General features: G+C 45.9%; 1 protein-coding gene across 1 annotated transcript in view; it reads left to right on the top strand.

The window, feature by feature from the left end:
• EXOC3L1 (exocyst complex component 3 like 1) overlaps positions 1-18,005 on the top strand; it is a 123,718-nt gene that overhangs the window by 23,813 nt on the left and 81,900 nt on the right. Inside the window, exons 3-4 of the mRNA XM_069217303.1 lie at positions 9,434-9,653; positions 10,391-11,069. Coding sequence (XP_069073404.1) covers positions 9,434-9,653; positions 10,391-11,069 — 899 coding nt within the window. The remainder of the gene's footprint in view (positions 1-9,433; positions 9,654-10,390; positions 11,070-18,005) is intronic.

Genomic DNA, 18,005 nt, shown 5'->3' on the forward strand with positions numbered 1-18,005 from the left:
GGGCTCTGGTGTGGGTGAAGGGTGCGTTCGGGGGATTCTATTTCACAGAGCAGCAAGGGAAAGTAATCACTTCTGTTTCTAAAGAGGCCAACATGGCAGGGACCCCTCTAACCTACCATTCGCGACCTTTGCATCGCCTCCCTCTGTTTCTGAGGCACACACTCTTCATACTTAAACCAATTTTTCATTATTATATCGTTTTTATTTGTAAACAATTCTGCAGGCTTGTGACAAAACGTTTTAAACCCAACTTTTTTTTGCCTTTGAACTGGTACATTTCTTACGTCCGTTTGAACAATTATTTGTGCCGGGCCCACTTTTCTTCTTTCATAAATCTTTTTTTGTTTACTTTACTTTTATTTATTTACTTTTACTTATTATACTTACGTGTATGCTTCAACCCACTCAGACACTTGCATTTGCTGACTAAGCTCCAACACCCCCAGAAGGAGGGAAATTAAAACAACCTGTAAGTTGCTGAGTAGAGGCAAAGCTACACCGTGTTTGTAGGAGCTGTCAGAAATGAAAAGCCTCGCTTCCTGACTCTTTCCCTTTTGCATGCCAGCTGGGCTTTACAAGGTGCCTGGCTGTAATCCCTACTATGAGCTGCCAGTATGGCTTCAGCCCAAGAGAGGCTCTTTGTTACAAAGAATATGAAGGTTGGCCACAGTGGGGGCACAGGCCAGACAGGAACTTATGCTGCACACGTTAGGTCTGCATCCACTTCCCTCTTAACCGTTTCACTCGCCATGGAGAGTGAGATTGGCTGCTTAAGGTGAGCGAGCCCATAGAAATCATTACAAAGCAGAACATTCGAGAGGCTGTGGCGTAACGAGAAGAGCTGCCAACCTTGGGGCTGGGTAACCAGGGTCGATTCTCGGCATCGCCTCAACATCCTGTGATTCTGGGCAAATCACCTAATGTCCCCGTGCATACCAGAAGTGATTGTGTTTTTGTGTAACGCAGCCAGCTGGTGCTAACGTAAAGCGCTCCAATACCTTCGGGTCGAGTTCGCGCTATATAAAAATAAAAACCGCAAAAAAAACCAAAAAAACGTTCACGTCAGGAGATGCCATTGAAGTCGCTGGGAGTTATCTTGCTTGGCTAAAGATGAGTCAGAGGAGTGTGACACTTTCCAAAGGAGGGTGAAGTGAGAGGTAATACGGTCCCAGAATGGCATGGTTTGGTAAGGGCTGATTTTTACAATCTTAGTTCAACTCTTCTTTGATCTGTGGATATTGTAAGAAACAGCTTTTATCAATGTCTTCAAAAGTTGACTTTCATTCCTAGTTAGACTACCCAATCCCATCACGCACTTCGCCACCCTCAATTACCTTTACTCCTATCTCTAGCAAGCAGCCTTAGAGCCAACCACAGCAGTCAAAAGTGGCTCCCTTAAAGCATCCTTTTCTCTTCCAAGCAAATCCTTAATCAACCTCTCTGAGTGCCAGCTCCACTCACCAAAGCATGTTGATTGATTCTGCTCGGCACTGCAGTTCATTTCACCCCTCTGGGAGAAGAGTCTTTACCAACCTTGTTCATCAAAGGACTGTGGCCTTGGAAGACTTTTAAGGAAAAATCAAAGTACTATTTACCGCTTCCACGCTGAATACATGTTCCTGGCCTAGCCCCCCTGGTTCTGGGATACGTTTTGCCAACCTCATGGCCCTTACCATTGCTGAGATATCACCATCAGTCTGCTTTATGTCCGCATTTTAAAGCTGAAGGACAGCCAAGCCCTACTAATTAGGAACTTGGAACACCTAAGACATTGGCCAAGAAAGTGCGATCCATGTAGCATGCGTTAGTTGACTTGATTTGCTGGGCACTGAATCACATGATTGAGCTCAGAAAGGAGTCCTTATCCACCATGGTTATCCAACGACCCTGGCATTGACCCCCACTAAGGTCTGTTAGTGTGACATCAGGCTACTGCATGATACTTTAAGGGTGCTAGCAGTGTTTTGAGCTAGTTTCCCTCATTTCAGGACACTTGATCTTGTTCTGCTGACCTTCACCATTGCAGTGATTTCACCTTCAGCCTCCATTATTCCAGTATTTTAAGGTTAAAGGCCCGCTAAGACTAGCAAACTACTAACTTAAACAAGGAATGTACTAGGTTAATGTCAGACATGTTAGTTGAGTCTGCCAAGCACTGCATCCCACATCTGCCCAAGGAAAGAGTATCCATGGTCTGCCTTGCTTATCCAAGAACTCTGGCCTTGGTTCCCACTGCAGATTTTTATGGAAAAAAACAAACTACCACCCTAAAGGTTTGATCAGGCTAGCTTCCCTTATTGTAAGACACTTGGCTTCATCCATCTGACCCTTGCAACTGCAGGGATATCATTTGCAACTTAATTGCATTTTATAAACATTTTAACTTTTAATGCTCTACTAAGCCAGGGTGACTAAGAAATGCAGCTAGAAATGTGCCAGCTTGGTAACAGGTGTGTTAGGTGTCCGAGTCTGCTGAGAGAGAGGAATTTTTTGCTTACTGCATAGTATTTTATTGTGTAGTATTTATAGAGCGCTTCATTCCCTAACAAAGGAACAAAGTGCTACGCTTTGCATCTGGTTTCTAGCGCCCTTAATGAGTGCATGGTTGATGGGAATTTCTTTGTGGTTTGGGATATATTATCTTATAGTATTAGTGGTGGGGAGTGAATTTTGAAGATGTGCTTCAGATATGGTACGGTGAACATTACTGAGTATAAGCATGATTTATTGTGGGGAGTATGAGAATAGACATAGCTGAAAAAACCTTCCACGCTGGTATCCTAAAGTTTTGGCTGTTATTGAGTATTTTATTTGTGGATAGTTGGAGCCCTCCAGGGAGAATGCTATAAGGAGTACATGCGAAAGCAACAGGCGTACAACCCGTGGATCCACTGTTAAATATCCAGGGCATATACTGTGTGAGTAAAAGAAATCTGGCAGTGTGCCTTTGGCACCATCATCCTGGTGGCTTGAACATTGTAATGCTATATGAATTATTTTAATGTCTTTCAGTCAATCAATCAATCACTCACTCATTTCTAGAGCCACTACTCACCGATGACTGTCTGAGGTGCGGTGGTAAGGTGTTCCAACCTTTAGCTTCCAGATACAAGAATGATCTTCCTCCAGTCGAGGACTTCTTTATGCGGGGTACGTTGACGAGCGACTGCTGGGACAAGCATAGAGGTTTGGAAGGGGAGTACCAGGTGATGTGGTGGTTGAGGTAGATGGGTCAGATAGATGTCGTGGAGGGCTCTGTAGGTGTGTATGAGGAGTTTGAAGTTGATCCTCTTCTCGACGGTGAGCCAGTATAGGTTCTTCAGGTGTTCTGTGATGTGTTCTCGGTGGGGGATATCTAGTACAAGTCTGGCAGTGGTGTTCTGAATTTGTTTTAGCTTTTTCAGGTTCTTCTTGGAAGTTCCAGCATAGAGGACGTTGCCGTAGTCAAGTCTGCTTGTGAGTAGGGCATGTGTCACTGTTTTCCAGCAGTAGTTGGTATCCATCTGAAGATGTTTCGGAGAAGTCAGAGGGTGTGGAAGCAGGTGGAGGCGATGGAGTTGACCTGCCTGGTCATGGTGAGTATTGAGTCGAGGATGATGTTGAGGTTTCTTGCAGGGTCTATAGGGGTGGGGGGGCTAGCTGAGTGTAGAGGGCCACCAAGAGTCATCCCAAGATGATGATCTTGGTTTTGTCGGAGTTCTGCTTTAGACAGCTCTCCCTCATCCGGGTGGGACTGCTTCCATCCCGTCTCAGAAAATCTTCATGGCTGTTGAGGGGTTCTCGGTCAGGGAGAGGATCAGCTGGGTGTCATCAGTGTAGGAGACGATGCCCATGCCATAGTTCCTGACGATGTGGTACAAAGTGGGATCATGTAGATGTTGAACAGCGTGGGGCTCAGCGATGATCCTTGGGGTACTCCACAGCTGATGTCAATGGGTTCTGATAGGTGTGGTGGGAGCCTGACTTTCTGTGTTCTGCCTGTCAGGGAGGAGTGTATTCATCGAAGGGCCTTGCCACGTACACCTGCTGCATGGAGTCTGGCGCATAGTTTACGGTGGGACACTGTATTAAGGGCTGCTGAGAGGTCCAGGAGGATGAGGGCTCCTTTGAACCCTTTTAATATTTAAGAATCATACCAATAATGTGAAGTGTGTGGAAGCTGCATACATTTCATTGGCAAGCTCCACTACGGGAGAGGAAGGAGGTGTTTGGATTTGCTTCCACAACTCTACCTAGTTCTGATCGGTTGGATGATTCATAGATTCATGTGCTTGAAGTATTCTGTGTCGTCAGGCTGGGAATCCTTTGTGGTCAAAGCTTAAACATATATGTTCATTTTTCAATGTTTTAGCATTCCACTATGCACAGTCTCTCTTCCTCATTACATGGCTCGAACTCCTAGCCAGTGAGGTGAAAAGATCTTGAACTCCCCTCACTTCACAGGGTTCAATAGCACAATATTGTGGTTGAAATATCCCACAAATATATTGAATGAATACACAATATTGATGATCACTGTCTTGAAATATGCCCCCCATTTCCTCAGAGACATTCACAACTCAGATTTTTTTTACTGTGTGCTAAGTCTAAGGAGAAACTCCTCAGAGCCCAGCTCTTCTCTTAATATTGCAGTTTCCTATGCTGATCATTTCTTCCCTTTGAATTGTCTTTAGACTATGTTCTCTCTATCACACTCATCCTCAGTTGTTTCAGGAGGCCACAGCTTTTTATCTTTTTAGACTGTATTTCACAGATTTCCAAAGCAGAGCAGTGACAAAGCTTCAAAGTCGATTTTTTTTTTTTTTTTTTTTAGTTTTGTGTGTGCCTCACTCTATTTGTGGGGCAAAGACTGTTGTTGTTGTGACCCGTACAAACCATGTATTTATGTTCTTTACCCTCAACATTGACATAGCAATGAAACACAGTGGCAGTTTCTCTGCGAAGGCACTGAGAGACCGGAAAAAGCAGTTGTCTGGTTTTGCCACCAAGAACGCCTGAAAAGTCAGTTTGCGTGTGCCTTCTGTTTGCAGGTTCAAGGTATGCAAATTTAAGTTTGTGCATTCAAAGAAACAAAACAAAGCCTCATCAGTGGAGGCTCGTCCCTTATCCGCACATAAACCCTGTGCTCCTCCAAATGTTATGAAAGAGACTTCTGATTAGTCCAGGAATTGGTAGAAAGGTTAATAAATCATAAATAATCGTATGAGAACCCTTGTTGATGACCACATTGCCTTTACAACCTTAGAGCAATTTGTTGTCTTTCTACATCAAGTGTATATTGCTGCCACCAGCATTAACATCGCTATTGACTAAGAAATCATGTCTTAATCGATGTCATAATCAAGAGGTCCTCAGTGCCCAAGCCATCATCAACTGCTCAGACTACCACAGCACCATCTAAGGGCCTTCATCTTGTTGCTGAAATCCTGGTCAATAACACGTTTGTCCACCAAGCAAACAACTCTACAGTCAACTAAACATGGAAAACGATGTTTACATTGGCGATTCCAGATGTTCTGAGTACAACTATTTCAATACAAACAGTGGGTGTATTTCCAGAAAGAAAATGACATGGTTCCCAGCACAGTTCATAGGGGAGCCATCTTCCTGCCAGGAAGGTGAAGACTACAGCAAAGAAGAGATTGTTGTGGGAGAGGAGGGCAACAAAGAAACCACTCACATGGTTTTTAGCGAGTAGGAGGATGGTGATGCAAAAGGAGATGAGCTGCACAAGCCCTCACAGTCTGCAATTACAGCATGAGAATATAGAAGAAAAGGAAGAATGTTAGTATAGGTGCCCATACCAGCATTATGACAACAAACCTACTTGCCTACCTCACATAGGGCCAGATGTAGCAAACGTTTAGCGAGTCGCAAACGGCAAAATTTGCCGTTTGCGACTCGCTAAACGCGTTTGCCAATGCAGAAATGCATATTGCGAGTCGTTACCGACTCGCAATATGCATTTCCAACTCTCAAATAGGAAGGGGTGTTCCCTTCCTATTTGCGAGTCGCAGTGGGATGCAATACCATTTGCGACCGCGTACGCGGTCGCAAATGGCATCGCAGTTACCATCCACTTCAAGTGGATGGTAACCCACTCGCAAATTGGAAGGGGTCGGGACCCCTTCCAGTTTGTGACTGGACCCAAAAATATTTTTTCAGGGCAGGGAGTGGTCCAAGGGACCACTCCCTGCCCTGAAAAAATACCAAAACTAAAGGTTTCGTTTTTTTTAAAAGTGCAGCTCGTTTTCCTGCAAGGAAAACGGGCTACACTTAAAAAAAAAACTGCTTTATTGAAAAGCAGGTCACGAACATGGAGGTCTGCTGACGTCAGCAGGCCTCCATGTTAGCGAGTGCCTATACTCGCTATGGGGCCGCAATTTGCGACCCACCTCATGAATATTCATGAGGTGGGTCATTGCGACCCCATAGCGAGTTGCAGTCGGTGTCTGAGACACCGTACTGCATAGCAATTTGCGACTTGCAAATTGCGAGTCGCAGGGACTCGCAATTTGCAAGTCGCAAATTGCCGATTTGCTACATCTGGCCCATAGTACCCACCAACCAGTGGATTCTTAAATTGGATCTATGTTCTCTGTAAGTTGCAGAACAGCCAGATACTCATACCGTATGAAGTGTGGTTTGGTTAATGATAAAACGATGCTTCATCAAGCTATGACTACACCCAGGTGTGGTGTAGACTCCCAGTGGGAAAAAATGCTCAGCCTCTGAATAAGTGCAGAGAAAGTAGTCTTTTTCTCCACACTGTTGGAAATAAGACTACAGCTGTGGTTTGCTTTACTTACGTAATAAGATAATAACAGGAGCACCAAGGAACCGGTGTGCTTACCTTGCCAGTTCTCTTCCAACCTCCCCATAATCATTTTAATCTGCACTCCACAATCTACGTTACCAAAACTCCACGCCTGCCTATTGGATAACTTGTGAAAAAAAGAGAGAGGGACTGGGAGAATTGTGGTCCAGTGTACGATCTCCCTAAACATGAACCTCTAAAGAAACTGAGTACACTGTTCCAAAAAGTTCTATACACAGGGATGAAAGAAGTCAGTACTTGGCAGAAGAGCCCTCAAGCATCGATTAGGATGCTAGGCATCATCATTGGGCTATCTCCTCGTCAGACCGGCACTGCAATGTCTGGCGGACCACCCTACATATAGTGGTGGCACTCAACCCGAGATGGTATAGCAGATCCAAGTTGGTCTGCAGTATGTACTGACAAAGAAAGAGGAGGAGATTGAAAGATAGATTAAAATTGGCTCTGAGCCCCCGGCATCATGATTTAATCACTCAAAATGAGGATCAGGCCAAGATTAAAAACAGATGAAGGAGTTAATGAAGGGAATAATGTCCCACTGTACTCCTAAAAAAAGGGGGGGGGGGAGGAGAGGTGATGTACCCTGTCCTAATCCAGCGTGGTCAACATGTTTCGCGCCTCTGTGGTAAAAAATTAACAAAAGGTAAGTGCTAAAAGGTCACTTACTAGACGTAGACTATTTGTCACTGTCAATTGGTTGGTCGGTCGCCCATCCCATGTGGAGGAAGAGCATCATAGGGACACGTAAACCTCAAACCAAAGGAGAGTTCATTGAAATCTTCCCTTGGTCCTGCAGTCAAAACTACCCTAGGTCGCGTGCCTGAAGACACGCGACCTCGGGTAGGTTTGACTGCAGTACCAAGGGAAGATTTCAATGAACTCTCCTTTGGTTTGAGGTTGACAAATAGTCTATGTCTAGTAAGTGACCTTTTAGCACTTACCTTTTGTTATTAATAGGAGAAGTTATAGTTCATGGTCCTGATGAAGCGCCATAGGATCAATTTTTGACCACAGAGACGCGAAACATGTCGACCACGCTGGATTAGGACAGGGTACATCACCTCTCCTTTCCCCCTTCTTTTTTTAGGAGTACAGTGGGACATTATTCCTTTCATTAACTCCTTCATCTGTTTTTAATCTTGGCCTGATCCTCATTTTGAGTGATTAAATCATGATGCCGGGGGCTCAGAGCCAATTTTAATCTATCTTTCACTCTCCTCCTCTTTCTTTGTCAGTACATACTGCAGACCAACTTGGATCTGCTATACCATCTCCGGTTGAGTGCCACCACTATATGTAGGGTGGTCCCCCAGACATAGCAGTGCCGGTCTGAAGAGGAGATAGCCCAATGATGATGCCTAGCATCCTAATCGATGCTTGAAGGCTCTCCTGCCAAGTACTGACTTCTTTCATCCCTGTGTATAGAACTTTTTGGAACAGTGTACTCAGTTTCTTTAGAGGTTATTGGATGACTTGTGTCAGATCAGTTCTCAAAGTGCTTAGCTTGAATAATGCAATGGTTCTCAGAGATACCTTCAATCACAGCCAATTTAAACTCTACATTAGGGATTATGTATTCCAGGCAAGTGATCAAATGTCCTGCAAACTCTGTATCAAAAACATGCTGCATTTTGTGGGCTTCTCAGAACTTCTGGTAACCTTCTCATCGCCAATATTGGGAAGAAGGCTACAGAAGCAGACATGGACACCTGGGCCCTTAAACTAAGTAAGAAGGGACACACATATGCTTACCAAGACCATTTTCCTCATGTGAGTTGCTTTCCAGTTGCTTCACACCAAACTCTGCAATTTACGCAGACAGGACCACACATTCTATACATTCTCAGTCTCCTCAAGTTGACTAAATACCCAAGTGCACACACTCTGCATACTAACATTATATCTCACCCCACTGCTACTCTAATTAATGAATTTCACACTGTAGGCCCTATACCAGTGTGGATCCAAGGACAAACCACATTTTTGATTAATTATAGTTGTTCATCGAGCGTGAATCTCTTTACAGCGTCTCCATTGGTGTATGTCATCTAGGAATGATGGATATCAAAACAACGTCCTTTCACAGCAGTCCATATGGAATTGTGCCACTAGCAGAGGGATTGATGTTGCTGCCATGAGACCAGACTTCAGGTCCACTTCCACATTGTACAATGCCATTCAAAATTCTGTCACAGCTTCTAGGCGTGGCATCTTAAGGCAAACCCCAAATGTAAAAACACAGCAACCTAGCTGGAATAACTTTTAGATATGATTGCCCCCAAACGTCCTGTATATCATTTCACTTTTGTGCAGAACATTCTGCAATCCAAGTAAGATTCTCTGTTCTGGGTTGTAACTAAAGCATTTAATCTTGCTTCAAATGTGGGACACTTGGTAAACTGTTTCTTTTTAGGGCTATCATCTCAACAGGATCCCTTTTCTTTCAGCCTTAAGAGATTGTGAAGCAAGAAAAGGGAAAAGGGATGAAGTTGCCAATGGAAGTGGGTCTAAGGGTTTTGAGTGCTTGTTCCAGACTGGGGAGGTGGGGCGGATGTCATTTTCCTTGCATTCCTAACCAAGAGCTGTTTTCCACAGTCAGTGATCCAGTCCTACCTGGAGGGAGTTGGCATGGGGGTGAAGCAGCTACACTCAGCTCTCGAGGATGTGCGGAGTGCACGTGAGGCCCTTGCTGAGGTGCGGCAGGAGTGGGATCCCAAGGCTGAATGTCTCATCAAGCTGGAGTCGCTACGAGAGGTGGTGTCCAAGCATGCTCAGCTGAGTGCAGTGGTTTGTAAACTACCACATGTCTTCTCATGTGAGTCAAAGTACCTCTTTCAAAGTCACCCTCTCTTCCATGGCTATATCCATAGCACTTGCTCTCTGCCCGTCCCTCTCTAGTTCTTTCTCTTCCAGTGTCTTTATGCCTGTTTTTAGGGCCTCTCACAGTTAGTCTGACCCACATGTTCACTCTTCCTCTATTGACCCTATATTCTCCTTTCCCTCATTCTTTTCTAGTGTCTAAGCCTCCTTTTTAAGCCCCTCTTTCAATGTCTCCCTCGCTCCAGTTATAGTGCGTCTTGTTCTCTCCCATTAAGCATTCTCCAAGTGAGAAGGTCTTCATTCTACTTGCAGCGAGCACCCAGCACAAGTTGCATTTTCTTCCAATTGGTACTGCTCTTGTAATGTTAAAATAGTGGAATGCTGAGTTGTACTGAGTACCTCCCTCGAAATGACTTTTCCCGTTCATCCATCCTGACATTTTCCAGCACCACTGATCAACTAATGCCCTAATGGAGGGAGGTCTTATATAAATACAGTCTACGAAGTCCATTTCTGTTCACTCTTTACGTAGTGTTTTGTGACTTTCTTTCTCACTGTCTCACCTTCTATCAACCTTTCTAGCTTTTCCTTCAACTTTGTTTCTCTTTTTGTTCAGTTCAGTTCTGATTTTACCCCATCCTTGTCTTCATCCTTCTACCTCTCACCTTCTGCATTCTCTTCATCTCTGTGTTTCACATGCCTGATGTTTTATGCCAACTGTTCTCTCAACAGTGCCGGAAGCAATTGCAGAGACCCACCGCCTAATCGATGGGCGTCATCTCTTGGAGTCTCACACAAAGCTTATGGAACTGGAGTGCTGGCGTGATGACATCCTTCGTCAGATCACCCGTGCATGCGGAGGTACTCTCAGTGCACAAGACCAAAATGTTGTGCTTTCCTATTTTGCTGGTGTGCAGGAGCTGAGTGAGGAACTTGCCCAGGAGCTTTGGGATGTTGTCGTGTGTGGTACAACTTTGGTGCGTAAGGACCCCACACTCTTTGTCTCTGCAGTGCGCATTATAGAGCGGGAGGAGAAAATAGACAGTTCATTGCTGGAGGGCAGTAGCCAGCATAGGTTCCTACCACCTGGACGCCCCAAGGCATGGCGACAAGCTTTCTTCCGGGTCACCCAGGAATCAATAGCAGCACGTTTTCGGGCCACCCAGCTGGACATCAGGGGCCACGGTCTGGCTAGACACCTGGCAGCCTTACAGAACAACATTTTGGACGAGCTCAATGTTGTGACACACTTAATGGTGCAGTGTTGTCCACCGCACTACCACATAGTAGACGAGTGTGTGGCCATGTATCACAAGAACCTGGTGGGACATCTGCAACAGATTTTGACATGGGAGCTGGAGAAGAGCGAGACATTCGCCGTGCTCAACTGGACACTAAATGTGTATCCCAGGTCAGTGCTAGGAGAGCTTTGAAATTATCGCAAGTCTAACCCTGCATGTGTACCAAACAACAATATCATGAGGGGAGGAACGTTTAACACCTGCCTCCCATCATTCCCATCAATCGATCCATTGTGTGTGCAAGTAACGCCATTATTAGAAACAGAAAGACAGCTTCTGGCCAGGTATCTATTGATGGTAGGCATTTATGTATATAGGTACTAAGGGCCAGATGTACGAAAGGATTTTACCCATTTTGTGTCTATGTGAAAAAGCTTTCGTACATATGGCCCTAAATCTCATACAGCATTAATATAGCTGGGAGTCATCAAATTACTGTATATAGTTGAAGGTTAGGGGGCAATTCATGGTTATTATTTGGGGGGAGTTACTTCAAAGCAAGAATGTTCTTTAACAATAGTGGAAGAGAGATTCCTTGACAAGAGGTGTTTTCAAGACCTTTCTGAAAAGTAGGAGGGAGAGGAAGCATATAATCTGACCTTTTGATTTCTAATCTGGTGATGTGTTATATATTTTATATGTTGATGTGTTGGCCTCCTAAAGACGGTGATTTGTTTTCCCGTATAGAGTGGTTTATTCATCATTACTGCCTTGTGGGTGGCACATTAGACCAGTAAGGTGATGCAGTGTTCTAAGAGGATCAGTGGTGTTCTTTCAGGATTGGGTTGTTTTGGCTGTACATCTCGGAACCTTTAACGATTAGAGGCACACCAGGAAGTTGATTTCACTGGAGTCAGATTGTAAACTAGGTGGCTGCAAAAAGAGCACTTCATCAGTCTAGAGATGGTAGAGGACCGAGGCTTGAACAGTGGTTCTGAAGTCTGCTTCAGGACTGGAGAGTTTTATTCTTTGGAAGAGGAATAGACAGGGACCTTAGGTCCCCTGCTGATGTGCACTTTGAAGGACGGGTTGCTGTCGAAGATTAATTACAGTGATTTGTTATTTGCAACAAATTGTGGTGTAAATCTTTCTAGCTGCATATCTAAGAGCCAAAGCAGTTTTTGTGCTTGTAACTAGGTCATGTGATGTCAGTGAACTTAGTTTTGGTGAGGTTCAATTTCAAATAGGCTCTTGACATCCATGCTTGGGGGACAGCTATCTTTTTCTTTAAAGGATCATTCATGTATGCCTTAGGTGATTGCTAGGAGAGGTCCCACATTGTCCCAAAAATGATCTATGCATGTGACTAATGTGAAGGGGGTGGGGGAGACCTGCCCCCTGGCCCACAAAATATTTGTGTAGAAAGTGGTTCCCTTACCAGTGGACAGAGGTTTGCTCTAGCAATACCGAGGTGCTCTTTTTAGGGGGTAGTGTGGTCAAGCAGCCTTAAACTTATCAGAGAGGAGTGTTAGACATCTGCAAATACACACAGTCAATAAATGAGATACTCAAATCAAGAAGGAGATCTATGCCAATTTACAAAAATAACAAGTATATTTATATATGTTTAAGGACAAGAATCAATACGATTAGACGAGTACGTTTTGTAAGAAAAATCTTTACAGTTTTGAAAAGTCGACACAATGCAGTTTTGGAAGCTGCAATGTTATCCTATGGAGAGAAAAATAAGTACTGCATTCAGCAATAGTACAGCGACTTACGGGACCAATCTCCTGGACTTAAGGTAGGTACTGGGCAAGGATCAGGACCACATCAACAGGTCACACTGGGCGGCAGCGGTGCGGTCGGGTGCAGAGGTGTAGTACGGTGTCACGTGCCCAGTGTTAGTCAATGAAGATCGGTCTGGTTGAAAAGAGCCTGCAGGTTTGGACAGGGAGTCCAGTCGAGGGATACCAACTGGTGGGTTCAGGTCTTGAGATGTTCGGGAACAGAGGGACACCTTCGGCCCTCGTCTCCACAGGTCGGGGCGACGAGTACAGAGGTGTTCTGAAGTGTTGGGTTTTCTCCACCGGAAGCACTCGCGGTTGAGGGGTCCAGAGGGTAGAGGCTGCAGGTGGTGTCAGTGAGTCCAGGTGGGCTTTGTCTCTGGAGGACTGGGGGTCTGCATTGGCACCATTGGCTCACTTCAGCTCGGGCTAAGTGGCACAGATGCAGTGGTGTTTTCCGGTGTCCGGTGTTTCCAGTCCAGAGTCCTCTCAGGTCTCTTGGGGTGCCTGCAAGATACAGGGAAGCATCTCTGTTGCTCTACCAGAGATCGTGGGGCTTTGCTGGGGGCAGGCAGGTCTCCCAGGCTTATGGAGGAACAACAGCTTGCAAGACGAGTCGACTTTGGTTCAAATTGGCAGGAACAGCAGCCAGGCCAGGAGGGCTAGGGCTAAGTCAGATGCTTCTTCCTCTGGCTGTGCTTTTGCAGCTCTTGAGTGTCTTTCTTTGTAGGTCAGCAGGAGTCTGATTTCCTGGGGCCAGGGGCTCCCTAAATACTAAATTTAGGGGCGTTTCGGGGAGTGTATGGTAGTAGCCAATAGGCTACTTATCCCTGGGGCCACTACACCCCCTATATGACCACTCAATGTGGGAAGTGAGCATAACCCTGTCCCAGAGATCCTAAATCTGCCAACAACAAGATAGCAGATTTCTAAATGTTGTGTCCACACCAGCAGCTCACCTTAGGGGTGGGACTGACCTGAGGGGTAGACACACCTGAAAGAATACTAAGTTTCCCTCCTATCCAGGTTTCAAAAGGGGCCCTGGGGCAGGGGGGTCGGCATCTTCTTTGAGTGAGGCTAGATCTGCATACCAAGAGTGGTAGGCTTCTTCGAAGCCCCCTGCCTTGGGATTCAGAATCGCAGGTCATCCTGCTAGGTAGGATGTGTAAACACCTCACCTCGAGCAGGCTTTGTCTCTGACCACCCGAGAGCAAAGACTTTCCCTCTAGGGGGCTAGAATCCTGTCTGGTGGTGGCAGGTTCGCTAAAACTAGTCAGTCACCACAGGGGAAGTTGATAGGTTTTCAGGGGGAACCTCTAAGGTGCTTTCTGGGTGCATGTGTTAATAAATCCATCACTTTAATCAGTCAGGGTTTACTAATACGAGATGTTTAATACCAAACATCCCTATTTTCAGTGAAGCCATCATGTAGCTGGGGGACCTGTAGTGACCAGTGTCCAGCGCGTACTTGAAAGGGCTGCCCTGCTCACTCACTATGTCTTAAGAATCGACAAAGACATAGCAGGGGCATATCTGCTCTTGCAGAGATGCCCTCAGGTATAATATAATGACCCTGTCTTAGGGCTGTAAGGCCTGCTGTATGGGTGAGTTATATATATTGAATGCAGTGTTAGGGGACAGGGCACAAAAGCTGTGTGCCATGGCGTGTTTTCACATTTTAGCTGCACCAAGGCATGCAGCCTGCAATGGCAGTCTACATGTGCTAGGTGGGGGGGTCCCTGGGGGAGGCACAATACATGCTGCAGCCCTTGGGGACTCTCTTTGGTGTCCATGCCCTAAGTTCCAGGGGTACTATTTGCTAGGGACTTCCAGGTGGTGGGGGCGGGAATGTTATTGCCAATTGAGGAACAATCGCACAGTTTTAGGGAAAGAGATCTGGCACTCAGAACCTGGTTAGCAGGAACCCAGTGCACTTTCAGTCACAACTGCATCATGTACCAGGGAAAAGGTGGGGTGACCAAGTCAAAATGGTCACTTTCCTACACAACACCCCCCCCCCCCCCCCCTGAACAAAAGAGAATGAGACTAACCTTTCCCAAAAGAGTCTTCATTGTAAGTGAAAAAAACAGGAAATGCCATCTGCATTGCCGTGGTCAGGCCCAAGTCTGTGTTCCACTGTAAAGACCATTTCCTGTAGGGAGATGGACTACCTCAACAGTTTGGGGTTTTCACCTTTCATTTGCATCAGCCATCTGAGAGGTCTATGGTCAGTTTGAATAAGGAAGTGAGAGTTAAACAGGTACTGTCTGAACTAGACCACAGCAAAGACTTCCCTCTCAATGGCATTCCAACGCTGCTGTCTGGGGAGTAACCTCCTGCTAATGAAATCAACAGGTTGGTCATGGCCATCATCATTGGTCTGGGATAGGGCCGCTCCTATCCCATATTCAGAGGCATCTGTCTGCACTGTGAATTGCTTAGAATAATCTGGAGCTTTTAGAGTGGGTAATGAGCACATTGTTTCTTTCAGAGTGTCAAACATCTTTTGACAGCTCACTGTCCAGTTAACTTCTTTGGCATTTTCTTGGAGATCAGTTCTGAGAGGGGTGCCACAATGATACCATACCCCTTCATAATCCTCCTGTAATACTCAGTCAAGCTAAGGAATGCCCTGACTTGGGTCTGGGTAGTTGGAGCTTCCCAATCCAGAATTGTCTGGGTCTTGTGTTGTAATGGTTGAACTTGGCCTCCACCTACCAGGTGTACAACCTTACCCTGCCCATCTAACACTTGCTTGCCTTGATAGTGAGGCCTGCACTTTGCAAAACTTCAAGAACCTAGCCAAGGTGGATCAGGTGATCCTGCCAAGTGGAGCTAATGACAGCAATATCATCAATATATGCTACACTAAAGGCTTTCAACACAGCAAGGTCTTTATTCACCAATCTCTGGAAGGTGACAGGGGCATTCTTTAACCCAAATGGCATAACAGTGAACTGGTAATGCCCATCTGCTGATCTTTCATTTGCTCCAGGGGTCAAACCAATTTAGCAGTACCCCAATGTGAAATCAAAAGTACTGAGAAACTTTTCTGCACCTAACCTGTCAATCAATTCATCTCCCTTTGGAATAGGGTGAGCATCTGTCTTGGTGACCACATTTAGACCTCTATAGTTCATGCAAAACCTCAGGTTTGCTTTACCTCCCCTGGAATGAAGATTGGGGACTAAGACCACTGGGCTGGCCCAGGGATTGTCAGAGGGCTCAATCACCTCTAACTTCAGCATCTTGCCTACTACAACTTTGATGCTATCCTTCACATGGACACACTGTCTGTTTCTTTGCTTTTGACAGGCATGTGGTCAGCAGTGTCCACATCATGGACACGTCAGTGAGTCTAACCAGGGGTGAGGGCATACTGCTGTAGGACGTGCCTCAGTCAGCTTGCTGTTGGGCAGTGAGGGTGTCTGAAAAGACCACACCATCCACTGACCCATCTTTGGGACTGTGGGAGAGGAGGTCAGGAAGAGGCTTGCTCTCTTCTTCCTGATCTTTATCAATGTCCATCAGCATGGCCACATCAGCCCTGTCAACCAAATAAGTGACCTCAATCTTCTTCTCAAGGATGGGGTAAGGGCCACACCAGGTGTCTTGGAGTGCCCTGGCAGCCACAGACTCACACACATACTCACACCTTCTGCCCTGGTTTAAACTCCACCATGGCAGCCTTTTGGTCATATCAGAGCTTCTGAAGCTCTTGGCTGGCCTCAAGGTTGCTGGATGCTTTTTCCATGTACTCAGCCATCTTTGAATGTAGGCCAAGCACACAGTCCTCAATGTCTTGCCTCGGCTCTGTGAGAGGTCTCTCTCAGCCTTCCCTCAAAAGACACAGTGATCCACTTACAGAATGACCAAACAGAAGTTTAAAGGGGAAAACCTACTCCCTTCTGTGGCACTTCTCTGTAGGCAAAAAGCAAGAATGGTAACAGGGGGTCCCATCTCCCTTTGAGTTTTTCAGGGAGCCCTGCAATCATGTCTTTCATGGGTTTGTTGAATCTCTCAACTAACCAGTTCTTTGTGGGTAATATGGGGTAGTAAACTTATAAGTTACTCCACATTCATTCCACAGCGCCTTGAGGTATGCAGACATGAAGTTACTACCGCTGTCTGATTGCACCTCTTTAGGGAAGCCCACTCTGGTAAAGATACTAAGTAGGGCCCTGGCATCCGCAGGAGCAGTGTTAGTCCTAAGGGGTAAAGCCTCATGGTACCTTGTTGCAGGATCCACCACCACTAGTATAAATCTGTTCGCTGATGCTGTTAGAGGGTCTAGGCGGCCAACAACGTCAAACCCTACCCTTTCAAAAGGAACCCCAACCATTGGAAGTGGAATTAAGGGGGCCTTCGGGTGGCCACCTGTTATACCTCTGGCTTCATAGGTGACACAGGAGTTACAAAACTCTTCTGCTGGGACATACCTGGTCAGTAGAAATGAAATACCAACCTACACAAGAAACTCTCTATACATTGGGGCACTACCACTGTCCAAGTGGCACCAGGTTTGGGGTCTGTGGCCTCTGTATACATGAGTCTCTCCTCCAAATAGGTTCCGTGGGAACCACTGACATCTCCCTTTTCTGGTCAGCAGCTTGCTGTCTCAGACTTTCAGGAATGGGACAGGTCCTCTGTTCCTGCACAGTTCTTTCCTAAAAGGTCCCCTTGGGCATAAGAGCTCTGCAGTGTAATGCCCAAGTTCCTGGGGCTTAGTTCATTCAAGAGCTGACAGTTCTTCTCCCTGTGGATAGGGAGCCTGAGCTTGGGGCTGCTCAGAAGCCGGCTTACCAGACATCCTGCCTTTTCGCTTGTAGAACTTGGCCATTATTCCAGGCTTGGCACTTCTTTTTCACCTTCATCTTTGCATAGTGCTCTAGTTTTCCTGCACACCCATTTAGGTATAGCCAGCATAGCTCCATTGGTTTTTCTTTCGACCTCAGTTCATGCCAAGGACTCCAGATCATATCCTAGCAGACAGGCTACAGGAATTGCAGAGGATATCACCACTTTGTTCTGGTCAGTAACCCCTCCGCACTCTAAGGACACCATTGCCAATAGATGGACCTTAGCTTGGTTGTCAGCATTGATAACTGTGAAAGTTTAACCAGTCAGATACTGTTCTGGGTATATCAGTTTTTCAGTCACCATGATGACACTTGCACAGGTATCCCTCAGTGTTTCAACTTTGATCCCATTAATATGAGGCTGTTGTCTGTACTTCTCGGGATTACTGGGCCAAACAGCCTGAGCAGCTACACCCACCCCACCCTCAGAGTCTAAAGTTGCTTCTGTGAGCTTTCCAAC

The sequence above is a fragment of the Pleurodeles waltl genome, chromosome 12 (assembly GCF_031143425.1).
Source record: "Pleurodeles waltl isolate 20211129_DDA chromosome 12, aPleWal1.hap1.20221129, whole genome shotgun sequence".
Lineage (NCBI taxonomy): Eukaryota > Metazoa > Chordata > Amphibia > Caudata > Salamandridae > Pleurodeles > Pleurodeles waltl.